Raw genomic sequence first — 25886 nt, 5'->3', positions numbered from 1 at the left:
ACTTCAGTCCTTTGGGTATCACACTCATTAATTTGGCATATCTGCACATCGCTAGTGCTATTATTTATTAATGTTTTCCTTTGAGTACATCACACCCTGACATCGATGCAGATTTCAGCTTCATCATAAACACTAATATGCATGAACTCCTGTATTTCTTAGGCTTAGTCTATTCATTTGGGAAGAACTGCTCTTTTCCTTCACAGGGTTCCTGTGGGAGATGCACACCTTAATTTGTTAAGAATACTGAAGAACAGAGAGGCCCGCTGACTTGCTCAAGGTCACAGAGTCATCGGAGGTGACAGAGCAGGCAGGCAGAGGCTCTAGTTCTGTCCTCGGCTGTCCCTGCCCCACTAACTGAAACCATTCTTAACCCAGTTCTCCACCCACACCAGGCATCCCATGCATGTGAGCGGCTATGGGACTAATCATCATCCCAAAGCAAACTCTTCTGGAGGTTTTTCCCCTCTGAGTACATTATACCTAGACATGGGGCTAGCAATAAAAAAAAAAAAAGATTTTCCCTTGCTGGTTTGGCTCAGTGGATAGAGCGTCGGCCTTCGAACTGAGGAGTCCCAGGTTCGATTCTGGTCAAGGACACATGCCCAGGTTTCATGCTCAATCCCCAGTAGGGGGCATGCAGGAGGTGGCCAATCAATGATTCTCTCATTGATGTTTCTCTCTCTCTCTCTCTCCCTCTCCCTTCCTCTATAAAATAAATTAAAATATATATATATATGTAAAATAAAAATAGAAATAAACATTTTTATTGACCTTAGAGAGAGGGAGAGGGAGAGAGATAGAACATTGATAATGAGAATCATTGATTGGTTCTCTCCTTCATGCCCCCTACTGGGAATCAAGCCCAAAATCTGGGCATATCCCTGACCAGGAATCAAACCCTGACCTCCTGGTTCATGGGTCGATGCTCAGTCACTGATCCACTTTTTAATTGCCTCTTCGCAATTTGTAATTTTGCATTCCTGTTTACATTACTAGGACATCACAGTGTTGACTGAGTGCTATTTTGACATAATTCATGGGACAGGTACATCTCTGCTTGAAAGGTAGGGTGCATTTTTCATGTGAGTGTCTAATTCATCCTGATGGTGCTTCCAAGGGCCTCCCGTGCGTCCCCACCCCAGTGCCAGGGGGACCTTTCTGTGAGGTCACAGCACGGCTCCTCCAGCACAGGCAGCTCCCTCCTGATTCCGGAAGCTGTAGGCTTCTGGAATATTCTCTGCCATCCCGACAGCCAGCATATGGTGGCGTGATGTTTCCTGAATGATCACAGAGTTGCTGATTCCGTTCTTCAATCCAGTCCCTAATTTAGAATTAAGTCGCACACTTGCACCAGGAATCCCACCATGACGCCTTATACCAACTTAAGCTGCTTTAGAGCTTAAACTCCAGTCACACTGGCATCTTTTCTCATCTGAGTGAACACATTGAGATCATTCCTCCCACACAGCTTTTGTCCTTGCGAGTCCCTCTGTCTGGAATTTTTCCCCCCAATTTCTTGCCACACCTGTTTTCATCATTCACATTTCAACTCAATCTTATCTCTTTCAGGGCCTTTCCCAGACCGTCCCACATACACCTGCAATCCCAACTCCTCACCTCAATGATTTCCTAGCCTGCTACTTGGATCTATTTCTTTCACAGAACTTATTGCTACTCCAAAGTATCTTATTAATTATTATTAATTTTTTACTTACTATCTCCCTCCTGCCCTCAGTAGAATGCAACTCCCCTGAGTCGTTTACCACTTTCTCTCCAGCACTGAGTGAGGCATCCAATAAATAGATGCTAAGTAAACAAATATGTAACTGTGGTCCAGCCATCACCGTGGGATGCCAGCAAACAGCTGGACTGTGGAGTCCGATGGGAGAAACCTTCTGTTATAATGTAGACATAGAGCACCTGGCTTAGGGGTTAGATAGGCCTGGCTTCCCATTCTGCTTTTGCCTCTTCCTGGCTGTGTGCTGTACGCAAGTGAGCCAATCTCTGCTCTTTAAGTACACCCACCGTAATCACGGCTGAATGAGGTGCGGTGTATCATATGCCTGGTCCAGTGCCAGCCACTGTAATAGGATCTCAACTAATGTCAATGGACTTTTCTCCACCCAGAAATGCCAGGAGAAACACATGAAACTCCCTTTGTAACACACTTGCAGCCAGTGAAGAACTCGGCATCCTTACACAATCTGCCTAAGTACAGCTGCCGTACACTTTTCACAGAGCAGCGGCATTTTCGACACTTGGTTATTTTATGTGGAATCCTGACAGGGTGCGTGATCTTAAATGCATCGAATCGAATAGAGCCTTTTAGTGAATGACCTGTTACCAAGAGGTGTCCCCCGCCCTGTACACTCAATTACTGGATGTATAATAAAACCACACGCGCTGCATGTCGCTCCTTCCGCAGCGGAACATTATGTTCCTCAGGTGGCACCGTGACTTTGAAGTACTTGTCAGGAACTGCCTTTCCTGGAACCATTCAGTTCACGGTGGCATTTTTCTTACAAAGCCCTTGTTCAGAATATTAAAAAGGGCACGCTGCAGACTTCATTCCTTTGCTTCAAGGGCTGTGATTTTGTAAAGCCGGACCCCGTGGTCCGCTCAGGAGTGAGACAGGGGCTCCAGCAAACGTTCAAGAACAGCTTGAGTCTGGTCCAGTGGTGCTACGTTGGTCAGTAACTGTAACCAGTGAGTCTGATCGCGGGGAGGGTGCGTCTCCTTCCTCCTTCATCGAACCAGATCACTTCATAGGCCTTTGGAGGTCGCTCAAACCACTTTCCCTCTTAATCCGTGATGGTGTTTTTCTATTTCAAGAAAAATCAGTGGCATCTCTCAGACATAAACTTGGGAAGGGAAGTATTAAAGTCTGCCAGCCTTCACCTGGATGGGCAAAATATTTGGTGAATTCTAAACAAGTTAAGGCTTCTGGATTCTTCTCAATCTTCAATGGTAGCGCAATGTATTCTATCCAAACTGGTACCCAAGAGCAAGACACAGGATCTACTGGTGTTTGTCATGTTCAGACACCGTCACTGCATGATGTCCTAACTTGGTCTTTGGTCTGAAGATAGAGTGAGCCGAGTGGAGAGATGTTGGGAAACTAAGGGATGGGCAGATGGGGGCTTGGAGCATTCCATTTTTGATTTCAGATTGTGAGGACGTGGGATCATCTCACATTCGTCCTCTTTAGAACTTTGCAGATGTCGACAACAACTACTTTGTGCCACTTTTCCTTGAGAAGCAACAATACGAAGTTGGAATTTTGGATTCTGACAGACCAGGTTTCGCATCCTCAGTGCTACTGACATTTTGGGTTGGATAATTTTTTGGGGGGTGGGGGGTTGAGGGTGTCCTCTGCGTTATAGGATGAGAGCAGCATGCCTGGTCTCTACCACTAGATGCCAGTAGCATCCCCCCATGTTTTGACAACTGAAAATACTTCTAGGTAGTGCCAATGTGCCCTGGAGGGCAGGGGTGGGGCAAAATTCCCCTGGTTGAGAACCAGAGAGAGAGAGACCTAATTGTGGGAGATTGTTTTGTGGTCACAAGAAAACTTGGAGAGTATTCCAGCTTCCCTTGGCTATGCTGGGGCCTTTTAGACCTTTGAGTTTCCTGGGAAATAGATTTTTGATGTACCTACAGGTAGGCAAAGGATGAACTAAGGGAGAAGGTGAGAGGGCGGTACCTGAATGCACTGAACTCCTCTCCTCTGTCTTCCTCCCTCTCCTTTGCACCTGTTAGTCTTTTAGCGGGGATAGGCCAGGAGAAACCTGGCTGCACTGGAGATGCTGGTGTTGGGGAGCCCAGTGCCTGCAGACTGAACTGGGGGAACCTGCGGCTCTTAGAACTTCAAGCACTCCTGATATTTAAATCCAGGCATCAGCAATTTACGGCAGACGTCACAGAAGGTGGTTTTTGGAGGCAAGTGGAAATCTGCCAGGGCCCTTGGCAAAACTGCAATGTAGGCAAAGCTGTGTTTACCACCACCTCTCTTCCGGAACCTCCCCCACACCCTGTCTCACTTTCGGTGCCCTCCAGGCACACCACTGTGTAGCCTGGCGCTGTCCTCTGGCTGCTCGAAGTCCAGCTCACCCGGCCTGAGCCATCTGCTTCATTACCTGCCCATTTCCTCTCTCCTTCCCTGAATGCTGATTGGGGCTCTTTAGGGGTTAAGATGAAAGAGTCACATACCTCACACTCAGGGGAGAAGAGAGAGTAGGTTTAACCTACTCAGGGGATGCTCTGTCTCTTCCAAGCTTGCCACGCCTCTTGAAGACATTTTGGAACACAGGGCTTTTCTATGGCTTATCTTGTTTTCCTGAAGTGAGCATCGATGTTGTCTGATTTCCAGCCACAACCTTCCCACTCGGCAACAACAACTTCTGAATTTCATAAATCAGAGCTTTACCTTTAAAAGGGGCCCCACACCAGGTAAGTAATGTATTTCCCACAGGAAAAGATCTAAATTCCTTAGTTTGGCACACAAAGCCCTTTACAATCTACCTTTCCAGCCTCTTCTCTATTCATTTATTCAAATATGGTAGAAAAGGTGGACATAGACCCTGGCCCCCACCTTCCAAAAATGCAGATAATCCAGTAGGGAATCCACCTAAGAACCAGACAAAAACAACATGGTGCCATGTGCTAACCCAGGGTAGGTATAGGAGGTTTGGGGACATCTTGTAGAGGAACTAACCTCCGACTGGCTGGTCTAGCAAGAAAGTCTCACTTCTCTGCTCTCTCCACACGCCCACAGCTGGTACACCGTATCACCCCTCTCTCGCTTTGGACATGATGGTTCCTCTGTCTAGAATGCCCTCTCAGGATCTATCTGGGAAATTTTTAAATATCTTTGCAATCCAGCTTAACTGTTACCTCCAGGGGAATTTCTCTGGCTGCATTTTGCCCGCTCTTGCTTTTCTTCACTTCATTATGTTCCGCCCTCACCACCACCACCCCACACCACAGGCCACCTACCCACCAACAACAGTATGTTCTTTCCTTTGACCTAAGTCTTTATACATCACCCCTAAGGAAATAGGTATCATACTGATTTCCAATGATTTGTTCACTTGTCTATCTTCGCCTAAGACACGTTTTTCCAAGCCGAGGCAATAACACATGTCTCCTTTGACTCCCCAGCTCCCAGCTCAGTCCCTGGCACGCAGATGTGCTCAGTGAATGTCATCGAATGAACAAACCTACTCAAACTAGACTCTGGAAAATGGGATGGCAGAGTGATGGCTTTATTCCTTGTTATACTACCATGTGAGACATATCAAACATACAGAAGAGTCCATAAAACATACACATGTCCAGTGTAAAATGAAAACTCATACAGCACTACCCAGGTCAAAAAATAGCCCCCTCTATTCTTAAGTCATCAGTGGATGTCATGTACTTGAATTGAGCGTATCACTTAGATGAAGACTCAAAATTCTGTATCTGACCTGAAGTGATTGGGGTCTTCTGCCAGGCATGTCCTCATCTTGAACCTCAGGCCTGAGATTCTAGATACCAAATATTTGGCTGAAAGCCACGCAAAACATCACTTGGCAGACAAGGTCTGAAATCCACTGCAGAAAGCTACTCGCTCCACTGGACAGAGTTCTGTAAAAGATCTAGGGCACCTGCCTTCCCCCTTCATCACGAGGCTGCAGGCTTGTTTAGACTCTGTCACGTTTGAGAAAAGACAACCTGTGAGCCTTGCTGGGATTCTCTGCTAACAGTTAACCTGCGTTGAGATCAGTCTCGCTTTTGGTGGCTGTTAATACAGATCAGTTCCAATCCTGCCACGTTATCAGAAGGGGGGTACTCGGCTCTGCTTGGAGTGAAAGCAGCCATCTGCTCCCCTGCGTGGTCAGAACACTATGCCTTTGGAAAGGCGGTGGTTACAGGATGCATGGCAGCCTCCTCCAGGTGGCACAGCATGGAGTTGGCAGGGCTCTCTGCTTGGGTCTCATCTGGTCCCACTGCTAGGCTCACACAGTTTGCTCTTCCTTCCTCAGCTACCTCCACAACAAGGGCTTTCTCTCCCTTCCTCTCTCATTCCTTCTCCCCCTCTTTTCCTTCCTCTATTCTTTTTTTGTTTGTTTGTTAATCATCACGAGAGGATATTTTAAAATTGATTTTTAGACAGAGTGGAAAAGAGGGAGGGGGAGAGACAGAGAGAAACATCGATGTGAGAGAGACACATTGCTTGGCTGCTTCCTGCACGTGCCCCAACCAGGCCTGGGGATGGAGCCTGCAACCAAGGTACTTGTGCCCTTGACTGGAATTCAATACTAGACCCTTCAGTCTGTGGGATGACACTCTATCCACTATCTAAACTGGCTAGGGCTCCTCTCTTCTTCATAGCTGAACAACATTTGCTCTCTGCATACAGACTAGAATGACGACTTGTTCAATGAATATTTCTTGAACCTAATTTAACTAAATTGCAGGAAGTTACCAACTCTAAGATTCCCTTTGAGCTCACTTTTTCCTCTCTTTCTCTGAAGCATGAATCCATGATCCTTACATTTAACTTATTCCAAATTTTAAATTCCCTTATAATAAACTTAATGCCCTTTCACCCTCTCAACTGACAAATTTCTAACTCCTTTATACATAGTCACTGAAATCTTTTTTGATTGTGTAAAGCTGATATCAACCTTGCTCTCTTTTTATTCCTTCAGGAGGTTTAATTTATGCACCGACTATTTAGTGAGCACTGACCACAGTTTTCAATGCTGAGGCTACAGCAGGGGACATGGAACTGGCATTCCAACGCATTTTTATAGTCAGGCACCGAGCTGTCCAATAGGGTGGCCACGAGCAACATGCCACTTTTAAAGTTAAAATGTAAATTAATAAAATTAAAATTAAAAATTCACTTTCTTATTCACCCTGGCCACATTTTCAGGGCTCACTAGCCACATGTAACTAGAAACTACAATCTATACATATAAAGAGGTAATATGCTAATTTGTCCATTACGGTGTCCCAGTCACGAACAGTCTGTGGGTGGGGATGGGGGTGGGGACTTCCGCCCCCACTGCTAATGTCAGGCTGCCTGTGTGCATCCCCGCCCAGCGCTGAGGTGAAGCTGCCTGCCTGCATCCCTGGCTAACGATGTGGCACTGCCTGCGTGCATCCCCATCCAGTGCTGACGACGCTGTGGGGGGGGGGGGGGGGGGGGAGGAGAGTCGGGGGGGCTTGATGGGGGACCTCAGGCCGCACCCCCCGCCCCGTGGGGCTTGATGGGGGACCTCAGGCCACACCCTCCCCCCCCCCCCGCACCCCCTCTGGCACCGAGCCAGGACACCTCAGGCCACACACCCCCCACCCCCCAGGCCAGGGGACCTCAGGCTGTGCACCCCGCCCTGGTGCTGGGACAGGAGACCTCATGCTGCGCCCCCCGCCCCAGCGCCAGGCCAGGGGACCTCAGGCCATGTCCCCCACCTGGCAGAGCTTGACAGGGGACCTGAGGCTGCACCCCCCCCCCCCCCCCCAGCGCCAGGCTGGGGAACCTGATGCTGTGCCCCCCGCCCAGAGGGGCTTGACGGAGGTGGGGCCAGCTAGGTCTGGGTCTCACCCAATGGGGGTGGGTCAGCTAGGTCTGGGTCTCCTGTGTTTTCGAAGTGCATGTGGGTGGTGGGTGGGGACTTGACTCTAGGTCCTGCGGCATGCCCCAGACTCTGACAGGAGGGAGATTTTATGTACATTTTACTAATTTTATTTCATCTCTGACACTTCTATTATAGAAAAAGGGCAAATAGCAATATTAAAATATTTCTTCTAATTAATTCCCTTTTAATGTGCACGAATTTCGTGCACCGGGCCACTAGTATCAGACAAAGCAGATCTAGACCAATTCCATTGTCACAGAAGATTCTATTGGACCAGGCTATTCCGGAAGAATCTGCTAGGCCTACTCCCATTCTAAGAGTTTAAGAAATCCCTTCGTAATACCGTGAGATGATTTTTTATGACAGATTATTATTCTTTCACAAGCCACACTCCTCTTTGGAACACGAAGATTATATCTAGAACATCTGGACCTTTAGTGCCAATAGGTTTATTTTGGGGATCCTGTTTTTATTTACAAGATGGTTAAATCAGTGAGATAGGATCAAATTTTGAAATACTCATTTTTCCTGCCTATCTTTCAACCAACTATTGGCTTTGTACCTGCTTAGGGGGGATGGGTGTTCAAAAAAGAAATAAGTGGAATTATAATAAAAATAAAGTTGATTTTCTGGCAGCATCTGCATTTGTGGTCTGAGAGCCACACTCATGCCTATACCAGCGTGGTTTCCTTATGCACTGACTCAACAAAAGACATAATCTTCTCTTTTGATCTTTTTTATTTGAATCAGTAGAATAAAAAAATGAATGCACAAAGCAGTGTCATCTTATGTATTTGGATAAAATGTCAAGTAGGAAATTGATTCCATCCTGGACCTCTAGTTTCACACATTCCTCAACTGAAGTAGGGGGACGGAGTGGATGCAATTGCATGACTGGATGGTGTAGATGAGGGGTCAGTGAACTACAGCCCATGGGCGAAATCTGGCACACTTCAAAGGATTCTTGGCTTAAGTATACTGGGATTTGGGGATCCATTTCATGTTTACTTTATTCACTGAGAGAATCACTTAGGAAGTTCATTGACTTCAGGCATGTGGCTTTTATCTTTCATAGTGAACAAAGAGCTCCAGTCTTCCCGATCTATCTTCAAATTGCAGCTTTTCATTCATTCCTATGATTAGTTTGGCTGCTCTTCTCCAGATCAATGTATTCATATCTTCCTTGAGAAATAGTGATCAGTATTATTCTTGGTGTCCCAGGCACAGTACACAATACGGCTTTGCATTAGGTAAAGATAGCCCCCTCTGTTTTATTTTTAATGCTATGTTAGATATTTTCTAAGATCATTTTGGGTTGAGTTACACACCATGATGATGTCTCTAGTATTCAGTCTATAGCAGTGATGGCGAACTTTTTGAGCTCGGCGTGTCAGCATTTTGAAAAACCCTAACTTAACTCTGGTGCCGTGTCACATATAGAAATTTTTTGATATTTGCAAGCACAGTAAAACAAAGATTTATATTTTTGATATTTATTTTATATATTTAAATGCCATTTAACAAAGAAAAATCAACCAAAAAATGAGTTCATGTGTCACCTCTGACATGTGTGTCATAGGTTCGCCATCACTGGTCTATAGTGATTATTTCTTACCTGTTCTTGATTGTATCTAGCTAGAGTATGGAGTATTCTTGTTTTTTTTAGTGACTAATTTCATCTTAAACATGCTCATTGTAAACATTCTCTGCTACTTTTCTGCTGACACACATGAAGCCTCTCTGAAGTCCCTCGCTGTTGGCTTAGTATTCAGGATTGTCATAAACTTTAGTTTCTTCTCTAAATCTTGTAAACTCCAATTTTTATTTTTAAAAAATATTTTTATTGATTTCAGAGAGGAAGAGACAGATAGAAACATCAATGATGAGAGAGAATCTTTGATCGGCTGCCTCCTGCACACCCCCCACTGGAGATCGAGCCTGCAACCCAGGCATGTGTCCTGACTGGGAATTGAACTGTGACCTCCTGGTTCATAGGTCAATGCTCAACCACTGAGCCACGCTGGCTGGGCCAGACTTCCATTTTTAGATCATTTTTCACATGTTGAAGAGCACAAGTTTCAACATAGTTTTTAAGGAAGCCATACTGATTTGCCTTTATGGAAGGGCACACAATTTTTATCCCCTTCCCCCAACTCCGTGATAAGTTATTTCCTCATAGAGACAAAATAGTTCCAACAACTAGATGGGAAGTAACTTTTCTCTCCCAAGTACAACTTTTTGGGAAGTGGTTTGGAAGTGGTTTTCTTTTGAAAAGTTTTCGAGAATTTCAAATATGTCCCATCTGCTGATGCCTTCCTTTTCATAGGGTTATGTAGGACTTACTTGGGGTATTTGTGCTAGAGTAGAAAAAGCATAGGCTTTGGAGTCATGAAAACCTAAGATGTACCCCAAATACTCTGCTAATGGCAGAGTTACAATGCAGGCTGAAAAGGGTCAATTGGACCAAGCACTAAATTTAATTATAGGCAACATATTAGCAAGTTTAGACAAGGTTAAAGAAAAATTGAATACCCCAAGTTGATAATAAGAGCTCATTCTTGTGAAAGGTATTTCTCTAGTATCATAGACCACTGCTAATTTCAAAAGGAGAGCCTCCTCTGAGATAGAGAATTCCCCCGCCATCTGGGGAGGTTCCTCTTTAGAATCTGGTTGCTCTGCATCACTACACAAAGTCTAGAGTTCCATCCTTTTAAGGCACCAGAACAATCTGTCCCCAGTACGATCTTGAGCAAAGATCACTAGACTGCCTGTGAGACCTAGGTACCTAGATACCATTAGCCTCATCTGGCCTCTTAGACTACTAGGGTTCCAGTCTTTAGCTGCCTCAGAACTCTGGAAAAGTTATTCCCACCAGCCTTCCTTTACCTATCATCCTCTATTCCTGCAATGCAAGGCCCTCTGGTCAACTATCCTCCCCTATGCTACTGTCCTCAAATGACACTGGGCTTTCTGACCACTGAATTTTCCCAACACTCCTCCCTTTCCTCCCTTGCTCCAGAGCCTCTGGAACACCCTTGGCACTGAACACAACTCTACTGCTATCTCTTATGTTTGTAAGCCCACTAGAGGCCCGGTGCATGAAATTTCGTGCACTGGAGGGGGGTCCCTGAGACCGGCCTGCACCCTCCTGCAGTCTGGGACCCATCACTCCTTACTACCCGCCTGCAGCAAAGGTGGAAGAGGCTCCCGCCATTGCCATTGTGCTCACCAGCCATGAGTCCAGCTTCTGGCTGAGCAGCACTCACCCTGTGGGAGTGCACTGACCACCAGGGGGCAGCTCCTGCATTCATTGAGTGTCTGCCCCTTCATTGGTGGTCAGTGTGCATCATAGTGACAGGTTGTTTTGCCATTTGGTCAATTTGCAATTAGGGTTTTATTATATAGGATATTTTCTTGCCTTAAACAAAACCCATTTTGCAGGAAGACACCACCTTCTTGTAACATTGTCAAATGGAAATTGTACATTCTTGTACATCCACCACTGTCATTCCCATAAGCAATGTCTGCATTTTCATTGATACTCTTCCTCTTCCAAATCACTGTTTTACACTCTTGTGCAAAGAGCCCTTTCTTTGAGTTTCAGGTCATCCTGACCAGAGTTTTCTTTTTCACACCTCCTGTCATTTTTACAAACACTTCAATATTTGTATTGACAAACACAGAAGAACCTAGCTTCAAGACGCTTCAAGACCTCAATTCCAAGGAGACATATGTAATACTCTTTGTAATACTTTAAGCAATAAAAAAAAGAGAGAAAAAAAGACCTCAATTCCAGCATATCCTAGAATCCATTCTCATGGCCATCTCTAGACATTGTTATTAACTGAATAGTTCCACCTTTTAATTCTGAATGGCAATTTAGTATTCTCTGACCACATCATCTTATCATCATTACTCTTAGAATTCTTAGTTCTCAATTTACTTGGTGCTCAGGCTAGACCTTTGATCACTTTTTTTCCTCCTAGGTACTTACTAACATTATACCTTTATTTTTAATTTTTATTGTTTTTGTTAATCTTCACTCAAGGATATTTTTCCATTGTTTTGTTGTTGTTGTTGTTGTTGTTGTGTTTTTAGAGAGAGTGGAAGGGAGATGGGGAGAGAGAGAGAGAGAGAGAGAGAGAGAGAGAAACATAGATGTGACACATCAATTGGTTGCCTGTCACATGACCAGGGCAGGGAATTGAGTCTGCAACCAAGGTATGTGCCCTTGACCAGAATTGAATCCGGCTCTATCCACTGAGCCAAACTGGTCAGGGCTATACTTTTATTTTCTTCTCCTGCCATCTTAGATCTCAAAAGGCATAACTTTAAGAACACTTGCAAGCATCTTCAGAAAGGCTAGTCCTCTTTCTTTCTGCCATACAGACACTGCAAAGCTTCAATCTTAGATTAATCCAATTATTTGTTTTTCTTGATCTGGACTGCTGAGTCTTGACTGAGAAAATAGAAAACTGAGCTATGCAAATCGGTGGCCCTAAGCAATTCTTTGCTATGTACTGACTTCCCAGAGTGGTGATTACAAAACATTAGAGTAGTTCCCCTTATCCAAGGTTTCGCTTTGAGGTTTTAGTTACCAGTGGTCAACTGCAGTCGAAATAATTAAATGAAAAATTCTAGAAGTAAACAAGTTTTAAATTGTGCGCTATTCTGAGTAGCGTGATAAAATCTCACACCATCCTACTTGGTCCCACCCAGGATGTGAATTATTCCCTTGTCCAGTGTATCCATGCAGTATACTCCCCTCTCATTAGTCACTTAGTAACCCTCTCAATGATCACAGTGCTTGTGTTCAAGAAACCCTTATAGCAGCCTAACTTTACTATGTCACAATCCCTACGTAACTCATCTCACTTCATCTCATCATGTAGGCACTGTATCATCTCGTATCACAAGAAGGGTGAGTACAGTACAATAAGACATTTTGAGAGAGGGAGGGAGGGAGGGAGGGAGGGAGAGAGAGAGAGAGAGAGAGAGAATGAGAGAGACCATTCACAGAACTTTTATTATGGTATGATTGTTCAATTTTATTATTATTAGTTGTTATTAATCTCTTACTGTTCCTTATTTATAAATTAAACTTTATCTTAGGTATGTATGTATAGGAAAAAACATAGTATATATAAGGATTCAGTACTATTTGTGGTTTTAGGCATTCACTGGAGGACTTGGGAAGTATTCCTCAGGGATAATGAGGAACTACTGTACTCTTCTTCTCAAAGCCCCCCTTCATTGATACCTCCCATACCCATACAATACTTCTCTCTCTCTTCCCTAGTAAATGCCTCACCTTGATGCTCATCTGCTCTTTAAATCACTGTAATTGTCTTTTGCACTCACCACTGAAATGATTATTCTCTAGCCAAAATTACCAGCGACACCCTGAAGGTCTCATTGAATGAACACTTCTAAACATTCACCCAATTGAACTCTTATCTTGCATTTGATACTACTGATTCCTCCATTCTTAGCATTCTACCCTGGACCTCTCTTTACTCTCTACCTGTCTCCCTTGGCAAGCTTACTCTCTTCCATAGCTTTGACAGATAGTTATGTTCTTGATCTCCAAATCTCTAGGTCTAGTCTAGCTCTTTCTAGTTAGCTCCAGAGTTTGATATATAAAATAGCCTTCTTCATGGTTTTCTGGGAATTCCCATGGGAATCTCAAACTCAATCCAATCCCAACTGATCAACTCCCCTCCTCCCCATCCTTCTTTTTCCCAGGTTCTCTACATCAGTAAATGATATCACCTTTTAGACCAAGCATGTCAAACTCGCCGTCTGTGGGCTGCATGCAGCCCACAACGAATATTTTTGTGGTCCAGCCAATATAACGGTATGTAAGAAACAGTTTAATAAAAATTTTGTGACTTAATTTTTAAAATATCCTGTTATACATAATTATTAATGAATTACAACGTTCACTACTGACTGATAACTATAATCGTGTTGCATTCGTTTCCCTTACGCGCCTTACATGCAGGCACACCATTTCTCTCCACTAACACTAGCAGTGGATATTTTAGCAGCCGATTGCCACGTCATTAGTCTTGGACTGACTTGTTTGGTGTGCACAATAGGAAATATTTCGCTTTAGGAGAACAAGAAAAATAGGTTTATTTGCATTATGCTTATTAATTTGTGCAGTTATTCAGTGTCTGGTAAGTTAATGTTCAAGAAAAAATATTAACTTTTATTAAAATGTTCTATTATTTTATGTTAACGATTACTCATTTTATTTCAGCCCTTTGTGTTCAGCATGTCTCTATCGAAATAAACCTACGTTTCTATGAAAATTGAAGCTTTTTTTTTTTTTTTTTTTTGCAGCCCACATAAACTTAAACCTTGTTTATTTGGCCTGTGTTAGCCTTTGAGTTTGACACGCTGGTTTTAGACTAAGCCAGAAACCTTGGAGTGACCTTCAATTCCTTTATCTTAAATCCTCATCCACTTCCATCTCCTCCATCTTCACCATCTGACTTCTGTCCAGGTGCTTCTGATTTTACCTTCCTGAAGTCTCTTCTCCGCCCCAACTGCTATTGCATTAGCTAATGTCCTCTCACCTCCCATCTCAACTCCTTTTATGGACCCTTTACAGTTTTGCTTGATAGCGCTCACTAAATCATATACCAGATCATGGCATTATCCAAGCATTGAGTGTGAGTCTTCCAAGATCTATACTCCTGTCTCTCTCTTCAGATCCATCTGTCCTGCTTCCTGTCTCCTGCCCTTCATCTTACAGCCAGCCATATTAAGTTACCTGCCGTACCTGGAACTTTCCATGCTCGCTCTCAGTGTGGAATGCCGTTCTTCTCCCTCTCACTCCTCTGCTCCTTTCTGCCTAGCAAACATCTGCTCATATTTCAGGGCTCAGCCCAACCTTCTCATTCTTTGCAAGGTTATATCTATTGGGCTCCTACTCTCACCCCAGAAGAACTGACTACTTTCTTGTTTGGGTTCCATCTCCACATAATCCTATCAACATCAGTTTGACTCTCCTGGACGGTAAGCCCCTTGAAGACAGTTTATCTATCACGTGCATCCCTATACCTCAGTGTCCAGCTCATTAATAGAAAAATATCTAGTGAATGAAGAATGGACCAATGAAAAATGAAGGCCAAGCTGGGAGCAAAGGCTCAGTGAACATTATGATAGTGGAACAAATGTTGATCACACTGCATACGGAATCATCACAAGGGCTTGTCTGCCGATAGTGCTGCTGTTTGTAAACCCACTAAGCCTCAATGTGCATTGTAAACAAGTCAGGTGGGTATTCCCGAGAATGTAAGCTGACTTTCAGGGACAGAAGATGGGGGTGGTGGCTCATATTGGCTGGCTTCCCTAGCAATTTGTATAAACAAAACCCAGCAAAACAATTCCCCCTCTCCCAAAAGTTGGCACTGTCTCAAGTGTTTCTTCTCCAAAATACTTTGTTTGGCCAGGCAACACTCCCCGTGCAATAGCTGTTGGGCATTAGTGTGCGCTGCATCCTTTAAAGGTCAGTCCTGAATACCAAGCAGATGCAGAGTCCGAGTCCCCAGAACTGGAGTCTAACAATTGAAATGCATGACAATATCCATCTTCCCTGTTCACACTGCTCTAAGTTCCACCATAAGCAGGCACATTTTAGAGACTGGCCTTGAGTTATTCTAATTTCCACACCTGAAGAGAGGAACAAATAATTTGAGGCAGAAAAGTAATGCAGGAGAGGGTTTTAGCTTTCCATGCTCGCTCATACTCTATGTTTCCTGATAAAAACAGCACTTCAAATCAAGTCAACATCACAGAGACAACAGGGGTACAAAAGAGTGAGGATTTTTTTAATAGAAAAATTTTGTACTAATTAATTAAGTAGAGCAAAACCAAACCAAAACAACAAAAGAACCCCCTCTTATTCCAGATTACCTATTAATTTCAGATGGAAAGCCCTAGGCAGTAAGAGAAAATAAAATTGACCCACGCGTTAAGTAGATTGGCTAATTTAGGGCGAGTGGAAACAGCCAAATAATATTAAGTTGTCATGGTAGAAAGTAGTGCTTTCGTATTACTACCCAAACTTGTAAAAACACTCAGAGAAGCAGAAAGAAGGACTAAATTTAGAGCCTGGTTTAATGCATTCAAGAGCATGACTCATTTCCCCCCTGTCCTGGTACGGCCTAGGGAATCTGTGTGTACGACAGGCAACACAAGGATGCCCTGTAAATAAAGAGTCTTTTCATTCATTCAGAGGTGGGAGGAATCTGCCAACAAAGGTGAACTTCCAGGTACCTCACACACCCAAACAGAACCAGATTTCTCAGCTGGCGAGAGGCCCACTATCTTTGCCCTGGCCTTGGCATGAATATGCTGGAAATTGATTTTGCTGCGCCTCTTCTCTAAGTGGCTTTTACCTCACTTGGGCTCCAGTGGGATCCTGACCAGCTCTCAGAAGCCATGCAACTTGGGTCACCTTAATGAGATGCCCAAAAGAATGTCATCCTTTGGTAGCGAAGCATTTAGCAACCGGCAGCCTAAGTCACCTCATGGTGGCCCCTAGGCTGGGTCTTAGGGAGTTAGCCTTTTACATAACAAACACCTGGGGTGATTTTGAGCTATTCGGAAAAAACAAAGTGAAAACAAACAGACCAACAACAGCAAGTTCTATTCCCATCAGTTAATCAGGGTGTTGGTCAAAGTGTCCAGACAGAGCCGCCCATTGCTGTCCCTTCCCCAGTTTCACCATCTGCTGCTTCCAACCACGTATTTGCACTCACTTCTGCTCCCACCACCAAAGCAAATATTTTAGCCTCTACAGATTATTGAGATTAAAGCCAGACTATCATTTGTGTTAGCTCAACCTGGTTTAGAGGTAAAAGCACCTATGTTATTTTGTGAGTTTACAGTGACTCCATTCTTTTAGTCTGTAAATACATTTGGAAAGTAACCTTATAAGTCTTATTCTAGCTTTTTTGGCTTTACTAGATAGTCTCTGGGTTTAGGGAAAACTACAAAAAGGAAATGTACATAGAAAATCTGTTGTTCAGTATCATTGCTCCCAGAACTGAGGGCATCAAAGCTGTTCTCCCTTCTGAGGTGTAAGATGGAGGTTAGTGACCCAATCCTAGGGCCCCACTATATAGCCATATATATTCATCCCAATGAAGAAAGATTATTTCCCCAAACATGAAATGGGTTCAGCAATTTTGCAGTTAAAAGCAAAAAGTTAGATATAGAGCGCGTGCATTACGTTAGAAATGAGTCGCTCTGAGGTGTGTGTGAATGAGCAGCACTTGGAGAGGCCCACACAGGGCACAAGGCAGCATGGAATTGGTAGGCCCTGGGCAGGGCTGTGGGTCAGGTGGATATGAGATCCGATCAGCCTGAACACATGCTTCACAAACCAACCTAGACACGGCACAGAAAAGAGGCAAGACACTACAGGGCAGCATAAATGATGTGTACCTTTCTCAAATAGCTTGGTACTTGGGTCTCCCAGGCAGTTCTGAATGACCGGGTGGGGCAGTCACCCAATCCCCCTTGGGCCCACCCAGTGCCATAGCATGAAAATCAAATAATTTAGAGGACAGGGATAGCCAATGACCTTGGCCAAATGTGATGACACATTTGGCGGAATCTTTCTATACCCATTTGAGAAAGGACAAATACTCTTTAGCACTCTAGATAGAAAACTGGCTGATTTAGCTTAGAACAGTGGCTTCGAACAGTTCCTTCAGAACATCAAGAAGGAAGTGGCTAGGGGAAGCGTGTCATGAAGGTTGCATCCAAGGCTGGGTCGGTTACATAGTGGGATTTGGGGTAGAAATTTATCCTCACACACAAAGAGCACCACAGATCTAATTAACAATGTGGGAAATCTATTTTCATACTTCACTCAGACGGAACACCTCTCTTCTGTATCCGGGGTGGTTTTCAAGTTCTAAACTACAATCAGCCCTTCTTTTAAAATAACAAGAATAAATCCTCTTATTCAGCCAGATGGAGGTGTCTGTTGCACTAGGCTGGGTTCATAGTACAACATCAATAAATGGCCACTTGTAGAAGGACAGACAGAATCCCATTCATAAAACACACCTGTACCTCCCTTTCTCTCCCATCCCCAAATGTTACCTTGTCAAAATACCCGGGGGGCTGAGTCTCATTTTAGGGAACAAAGGAAAATGAGAAAAGGCAAAATAATGTAAGTGGAAAAGCAATTTCTTGGGGGGGGGGAAATAGTACATTTGGTCTCTGAGGAGAAGGATCATTGGTGGGCTTTTGAAGTATTGTTTTGCCTCGAGGGACCATTTGAAAGGAAGATTCCAAAAGAGTTTTCTCTGGAAAGCTGTCTTGGTGAAGGCTGCACATTGTCAACCAAAGATATTTCAGCTAGGAGACGGAGTCAAAATTCTTCCTCAGTGAGTTGGCTGAGTCTTATGAAATGAATATTTGTTCCATTTAGCCTTCTTGCCTCAGAAAACTCATTCTGAGAGGGAAAGGGTATTCGTTCAAAATCCACCAAGGAAGGGAAAATGATGTAGAGGTATGTTCTGTCTCCTGTGGACACATGCTCTTCCCCGGCCTGCAGGATTCACACTCTTTGGTGCTTTGTCCTTATTTTCCTGGTCTCAGTCCTACCTGGGACTGGCGGGGGTGGAAGAGGGATGCTGACTGGAGTCTGCTCTTGCTCTTAATAAGCTCTACTACCTGGTTATGTAACCCTAATCCATGTCCACAGTCCAGGGCTCAAATGGCTGGCCTGTCAGCAAAAAATGTCTGAAAAATGTTAATTCAACAGTGTTGGAGGGATGTTATTTCTAGAGCTAAAGTCCTCAGGGGAAATGAGAAATAGTTGCTCCTGGGGTTCGACTCCTCCACACGGAAAGATTTTTCTTTCCTGATACTTTCCTCTCAAACAACTTCCCAATGCCTGGTGCGCCCTGACATTTGGTCCAAAAAAAATTCTGGAACAGACTCCTAGGATACAACTATCTTCACACTCTATACAAGGAGAGTGTTTATTATTGAGAATCAGCACCTATTAGGGCTTGAAACATCAGGGGCCTGGCTGCTGCTGCTGCTCACTCCCCACACTAAATCACTTCATGATATAGATACTATTTTATGTTTAGCCTTTAGAGCAAGCAACTCAATTTATAACCTAAGGCATTTTCCATACTTCCAGGCAATGAATACTAGCTTCTGTTGAGTCTCAAAAGTACATAATTTTAGACAGTGGGGAAAGGAGCTGGAGAATAGTTTCCAGTGCAAGGAAAACACCATGCAGATGTTGGCCCTCACTCTTGAATTCTGATGGTGAAATTGAGAATTGTTTATTTGTTCTTAAGTCAAACCCAAGGAATTTATTTTTTACAGGCTGGGGTAGGGGTGGGGAGTAGTGATGTAATTATATTACTAATACTGAAATAGTCAACACATGGCCCTAGGATTTTAAATTCCCAAAGAATTTCAATCTTGTTAAATGGTTTATTTCTTGATCAAATTTGGCATAGCAGATGTTGATTTGTGTCACAGAAAGGACATACCTGAAGAAACACCCGAGGATTACTTTGCTAAAATTGTATATTCACCTTCTGTAATTGTTTTTTTTTTTCCTCCAAGGTAGCAAGCTAGGAATTGGTCCTCTATCTTGAGCCATTTATTGAGAACAAACAAATGAACTTGGAAAAGACATGACCCGATTGAAGTTAAATACCTGACTTTGGTGTATGAGAATCATAAACTTGCTTACGGTCTATCTGGTCCGCAAACACCTCCCCATAAATCATCCAATAGGGCATGTAGAAGATGTTCTTGGCCAACTTCCATGATGGCTCCTCATTGGGAAAGAGAATGGCTTGCCTGGCAACCCCAAAACTCATCAGCACCACCAGCATAATGATGACAAAGTACATCATGTCTATCATCTGGAAGGGTGGGGAAGCAGAGGGAGAAACAAAAGAAAACTCATATGATTGAATGTTCCAATGACACTGACCTTGATGGGAACCTTTGAAGGAGGTTCACTTTGAATAATGCTGATAAGGGATGTTTAGATAGGGAGCTGTGCCCAGATAAAAGGACACTTGGTTTATTGAAACCAATGTCCATGGAATGTTATAAATAACTCAAAAGATCATTAAAAACAAACAAATCCTCAAATATATGCCCAATGGAACTCCTTCATTTTCCATTGTTGTCTATGGGACCTAGTCAAAATCAGACTTAGGAGTCAAGTAACATAGAAGCTTGGGTATCTATATGAATTTAGTACTAACTTTTTCTCTGCTCTCATGGGAGGCAAATGTCCTTCTTGGTTTCTTCCTTATTAGCAAAATTGGAATTGGGACAGTTGAACTATTTGAAGAATTATTGCAATGTTGTAAATTTTCTAAGTTCTGAAAAGCTAATGAAGAGGTGGAAGCTCATGAAAATAATCATTTGTAAACAAAGCTAGGCCAACAAATATCCATCATATTCCATCTTCTCCTTGTAGACCCACCTCACTGCGTGGTATTCTACAATACACCTGTCTTACAGAAGAACCACTCCTCCTGTACTTCTCTTGCAGCATATGCTATCAGTTAGGAAGAGTGTTTTCATAGGCATTAGAATCAGGTAGCCCATTCCTGTGCCTGCTGTTGAAAGGTTGGATTTTCATCTTGACATGTTTATAAAATTCTCTTTTGACTGCTTTCAAGTACAATGTTATCGCTTGTTTCTCTTTCTTTTTTTGTTTGTTTTTATGACACATGCAATTTGGGATCTGTTTCTTATATGCCAAATTACTTTCCTATTATCACCAAACATAGATGAGAATGTAATAACTATTATTTTACCTGGTCAGAACCCACTGCCTTCTTCTTTTAGAAACAGTTCCCACCCATTTGGGCCAGGCTTGGTTAAACATGGTACCACACCTCTGGCAACAGCAGTCATAGGAGGGAAGCATGTGACACAAGAATCCAACCAGAATCCTTTCTTTGGATATTTTTCAGCTGAAGCTAGGAAAGAGGCACTGCCTTTATCTCTCTGTAATGATGTTAATCCAGAGTGTCTGAGTTAAGTGCCCCACTACTGATCAAAGTGAATGAAGCAGATATTTGAGAGAGAGAGAGAGAGAGAGAGAGAGAGAGAGACTGACTCAGTCCTAACAGTGGTTGAGAGCCTGACTGCAGTAGCCCTTAAGGCCAATTCCATCACATTATGGCAAGCTATAAATCTATCTATCCCTCCTGGGTGTACGCCAGTTGGAGATAAGTTTCTATCCTTGCATCAAACCATCTAATACAAAAGACTATTTTTTCTTGGATATCAAACTTCCTCAAAGGATGCCCACCCACGAAGATAATTGATGGTAACCTTATCAAGGATAATAAAGGCTTTAAATTAGTTTAAAAATTTTATTTTAAAAAAGTGCATTCCATGGTGCCTGTTATTGGAATTACAACATTACAGCCTTCCTGTTTGCATTAGGACACTGGGGGCTCAATGTATTTCATGGGGGCTCAATATGTTTTATGTCAATTTATCAACTTTCAAGGCAACTTCAAAAGCCATCTCTCAAGTATTATGTGACTTTGAAACTAAATAAGAGAGTCTCTCAAAAGGTGACATTAATTCTTATTTGTTCACTGTCCTTAAAATATATATGCTAGTCAATTAGTTATTCCTTTCACAACTTAGAGGCCTCAGAACTCTCTTAAAATGAGCAAGCCAGCTGTGTTGAAACAGTTTTATAGGAAACAAGGGTCTGCTTCTCATCTTTGCTCTTTTTTTATTTTGTAAAATTCTTTCATTATTTATTTACAAGAAGTTCTACCAATGAAGAAACACTAATGGGTTTTTCATGTTATATTTATTTAGATTGACTAAGATGGGTGGGAAGAGGAAGGTGTGTACTCATGAGATTTAGGAGCTAGTCTGATCCAAGAAAACTCAGCCAGTAAATATAGCAACTGTTCTAACTTCTCAGGACTGTTTTCATTCAGATTGATTGTGATATTTACCCAAAGGATCAAAATAATCAGAGAGCAGAGACATTCTTCCCAAACACTCAATTTCATATATTTCAAAGAAGTCTTAGCTTCCATTCAAATACCAAAATGTAACAGAGCGGAGTGCAGAAATAGAACATTATGGGTGAGAACTGGGGCTGGCTACTTATGTTTTAAAGCTAATTTGTCCAGTTGGTTCATTATTAAGAGACCTGATTCTTATAAATATTCTTTGATTGTGTTTTATAGAGAAGAGTATATACTCTAGTGGCTAAGCACGGGTTCTCAGGTGTCAGACTACCTGAGTTTTTTCATCTTGGCTTTGCTAGTAAAAACAGCGAGGTGGTCTTACTTAATCTTGTGTTTTTTTTGTTTTGTTTTGTTTTCATTTTCAAGATGGTGATAACAACAACAATAATAATGCATATTGTTTTTGTAAGGATTACATGAGATAATATGTGAAATGCTTCATGTGGGTAGTTTTCAGTAAATGTTAATGTATTATTATTATTAGAACTGGAAGAAGGTCAGTCTGTGGAGTCAGGTAGACAGAAGTTGGAATCCTGCTTTTGTCCCTTGCCCAATTTCAATTTATTCCACTATTTAATTCATGGTGATAAAATAGGTTATAATGATGATGACCTATCTGACATGGAGTTTGGCACATAGTAAATGAAAGCTATTATTGCTGTTGTTTTTATTCTTGTATTTCATTATATAAGTAAGCTTAGCACTAGGCTTGGAGAATCCCACTGAGAAGTGGGATCCTGGATCTAAAGATCAGTGGGAATCATACTTGATCAGTATTGTATTCAGGTACCTTAACAGCTGTGTCTCTCCCTAGACCACAGGGCACAGTTACTTGGCAGCTCAGCACTGAATAGAAACTCTCTAATGCTGAGGGACTTTCAGTATAATCACATCTGGGCATATTTTGTTAACCTCCCTGCCTGGCAGTCCATCTGGCTCCCTGATAAATTCTATAGGCACATTTTACCTACCTTCTGGATCAGTGACTCAATTATTAAACCAATTATCCTAAAAACCCCGTAGAGAACAAAGCCCCCAAATATACTCATTTTCTACTTATTCTTGACTGATAAATGAAATCATTCATAAGTTAGAAGGTAGAGAAAATGCACTACGTCTTTCTTGCTTATTCCATAGTAAGGTTTAATTCTAATAAAAAAGGGATAATTATGCCATCATTAAAATGATAGACGTGGATTTTAAAATAATCTTGCCGCTTTAGTTTGACTTTAGTTATTTCAAATATTTAAATGCCACTCAACCTTTTTAAAGTAATGTATTTGGTTGGTTTGGGTCTTTTCAGATTTTACTTATTGAAATAAAATAAGGTAACAATTAATTAGAATAAAGCAACCAATCAGATTATGTAATCACCCAATGTAGTGTTTCTCAACAGGGGGTATTTTGCCCCCCTACCCCACCCCCCCACCCTCAGAACATATGGCAATATCTAGAGACACTTTTAGTGTGTGTGTGTGTGTGTGTGTGTGTGTGTGTGTATGTGTGTACATACTACTGGCATCAGTGGGTAGAAGATGCTGCTAAACATCCTATAATGCACAGGACAGCCTCACACAACAATGAATATTTGAGTCCAAAATATCAATAGTGTCAAGATTGAGAAAATTTGGCCTAATTTTATAGCTGTTACAGTCCTTCACTTTCATTGGGCCCATTTAAGAATCCACTTGACAATCTCATTGGAAGCTTCTCCTCTCTGCTCAGAAAATTCATACACTCACATATTTTTATATATAACTTGGGTAAAGGGTCCACTGATCCTCCCTTCTAAATGTCTCCCGTAGACTCTAAGTTGAGTCTCTGCTTTTAGACGTAGGAATTTTCCCCACAATCTCAAATTCACTACTGAAGTAGAAAGAAGATTATATAAGAGGCAGTGTCATAGAGTAAGATGCTTTTCTTTTTTCCTATCCAAAATACCCAAATGAACTGGGATACAGTTTTGGGATTAGTCTTAAATTCAAGCTTGTTCAATTTAAGTTTTTCCTCTCTAGAATGGGTTTGGAATATTTTCCCTAAACAATGCTGTTGTTATACACACCAAGCTTTTGTACAAAAGTGTTAGGAATAGAGCAGAATCACTATACTCACCAATTTCTCCCCATTTCATTGTATTTTAACAGGTATAATATGAACATAATAACAGATAGAATTTATCAACTACCTACTATGAGCCACCTACTGTTGGCTACTTAACATGTGTAATTTCTAATCATCACAACAACCGTACAAGCTCTGCATCTATTATAACTACTTAAGAAATGATTAAACTGAGTTTCAAAGAGGTTAAATGAATTGTTCAAGGTGTCATCACCCCTTCCTTTTGGATTCAAGTTTTCCCTCTCTTTGCATGACTTTGTCAGTGCTTTTGTAGGAAGAGTTGGTTACTTAAGATTCCTTTTAGTCGAGTTTCACACACATCCACGTAATAAATATTGATTTGTTGACTGAAAGGTAAGCAGCAATAACGTATATTATTTTAAAACTTGAGTAAGAATGATAAAGAACACCTATTGACCAATTGTTGGTTTCAATAGCTCATAAATGGAAGTGGAGTGGAGGTTAGTAACGAAGAGGCTTTTCAATAAGAGGTGTTTGGCATTATAGAATGAATGGCTTGGCTTTTCCACATATGTGCTGTAACGGTGAAGTAGAGGATACACTGAGAAAAGTGGAAAAACTGACTTAGAAAAACCAAAACAACTCAGGCTCTGATTCTCCCTCTGGTGAGTCTGGAGAGGGAGCTGGTTTACTTGGGCTCTCCCAGGTTCACACTAAGGCTGTTCCCCTAGGGCTTGGTCTTTATGGAGGTCTGGAAACTGATGTGGCCAAGAAGTTGGAACAACTCCGCAGCCATTGTGGGGAAGCATATTAGTTTGCCACTTGGGATTCATTAAAAAAAAAAAAAAAAGATAAGTAGGGCATCATTATAGAACCTAGTTTTTAACAGACATCATTTTCCAGTAGTGTAATAAGACACATGATATAGTGATAGAACTTAATGGTCAATTCAAGCACAACCTAACAACTGAATTCAAATAAACGATGTTTTTCTTCTCTCTGCGTAGGGAAAGGCATTTTCTTAGCACTTCATTAAAAAAAAAGTAATGTTAAAAATCTTAAAAATCTGTTATATGTTTGGAGTGGAGACTTACTCCTCCAAGATCCAGCAAAAATATAACCTCCATTTGAAACCCTCCCTGATCTCCACTCTCTTTTCTATGTTCCTATTGTACTTTATATACATGTCTATTACAGCATTCTCACACTGAATGATAATTACTTCTCTTCCTCCTATCTTCAGTCTCATGGAATTTGTATACCAAATCCTAGTCCAGTGCTTGGCACAAAATATATACTCTTTATATAGTTTTCAGTAAGTAAATGTGTGAGTGATGGCTGATTGTCCAGTTATGTATATAGATGTAGTCAAACTCCAGATTAAAAAAATAAAACACCCCCAGGACCATATCAGTTAGACCTTGACAGCAGGCCCAAATGAATTACCTCCCTCTTCCTATTATTACCACTCCTCATTTGAGAATTTATCACATGGAATCAGAGAATTCTACTTACCATTTTTCCAATCATCATTACATATGGGCCCAAGTATTTGTTCACGCCGAAGATGTCTAACAGACGGATGTACCAATAAATGATGTTCACACAATAGATGACCCTCCCATCACTCCTGAAGGGCTGGTCTTGGAGACGAAGGATCATTCCAACAGAGAACAGAAGGATGGCTATGAGGTCTGTGACATTCCAGTACTCCTGCAGCCATACCTTCACTTTCTGTAGCAATTTCCCTGGCTCTGACATCAGAATCTAAGGGGCAAGGAAGAGAGTGGGGCTAGTTAGGATTGCGGTCTATATTCTCAGCCTAGTTGCAAGGTGCTTGGCCTATTAGTTGACAACTGTAGCTTGTTTTCTTTTTCTGTGTCTACTGGAATACTTGCATGCTGTCAATGTACAACTGGGCAAAGTGTGGGCCATCCAGAGGCAAATATTCCAGAGGCAGATATAAGTAATAAGTTTGATCTTTAGGGTTGCCTTACAATTCCTAGACACGAATTAGGGTTTCCCCTATAAAATGATTGATTCCTAATACCCCGCAAATCTCTGAAATCCTCCTCCATCTAAGTCAACAGCACCACCCTATTGAAGTACTCAGACCACCATATTGGAGGACTCCTTTATTCTTCTCTTT

General features: G+C 42.2%; 1 protein-coding gene across 6 annotated transcripts in view; it reads right to left on the bottom strand.

The window, feature by feature from the left end:
• Positions 1–25886, bottom strand: part of TRPM3 (transient receptor potential cation channel subfamily M member 3) — a 773499-nt gene that overhangs the window by 41591 nt on the left and 706022 nt on the right. For 3 of the 6 annotated variants that reach the window (XM_070431513.1, XM_070431509.1, XM_070431511.1), the window contains 2 exons: positions 25253–25504; positions 19345–19555 (listed from right to left, as the gene is read on the bottom strand). In XM_070431513.1, the coding sequence (XP_070287614.1) occupies positions 19345–19555; positions 25253–25504 (463 nt within the window). The remainder of the gene's footprint in view (positions 1–19344; positions 19556–25252; positions 25505–25886) is intronic. The other 3 variants (XM_070431508.1, XM_070431510.1, XM_070431512.1) reach the window with 1 other exon arrangement.

Source organism: Myotis yumanensis, unplaced genomic scaffold, assembly GCF_028538775.1.
Source record: "Myotis yumanensis isolate MYYU_CA2020_CCGP unplaced genomic scaffold, mMyoYum1.0.hap1 SCAF_12, whole genome shotgun sequence".
Lineage (NCBI taxonomy): Eukaryota > Metazoa > Chordata > Mammalia > Chiroptera > Vespertilionidae > Myotis > Myotis yumanensis.
This window is presented reverse-complemented; position numbering and strand designations above follow the sequence as displayed.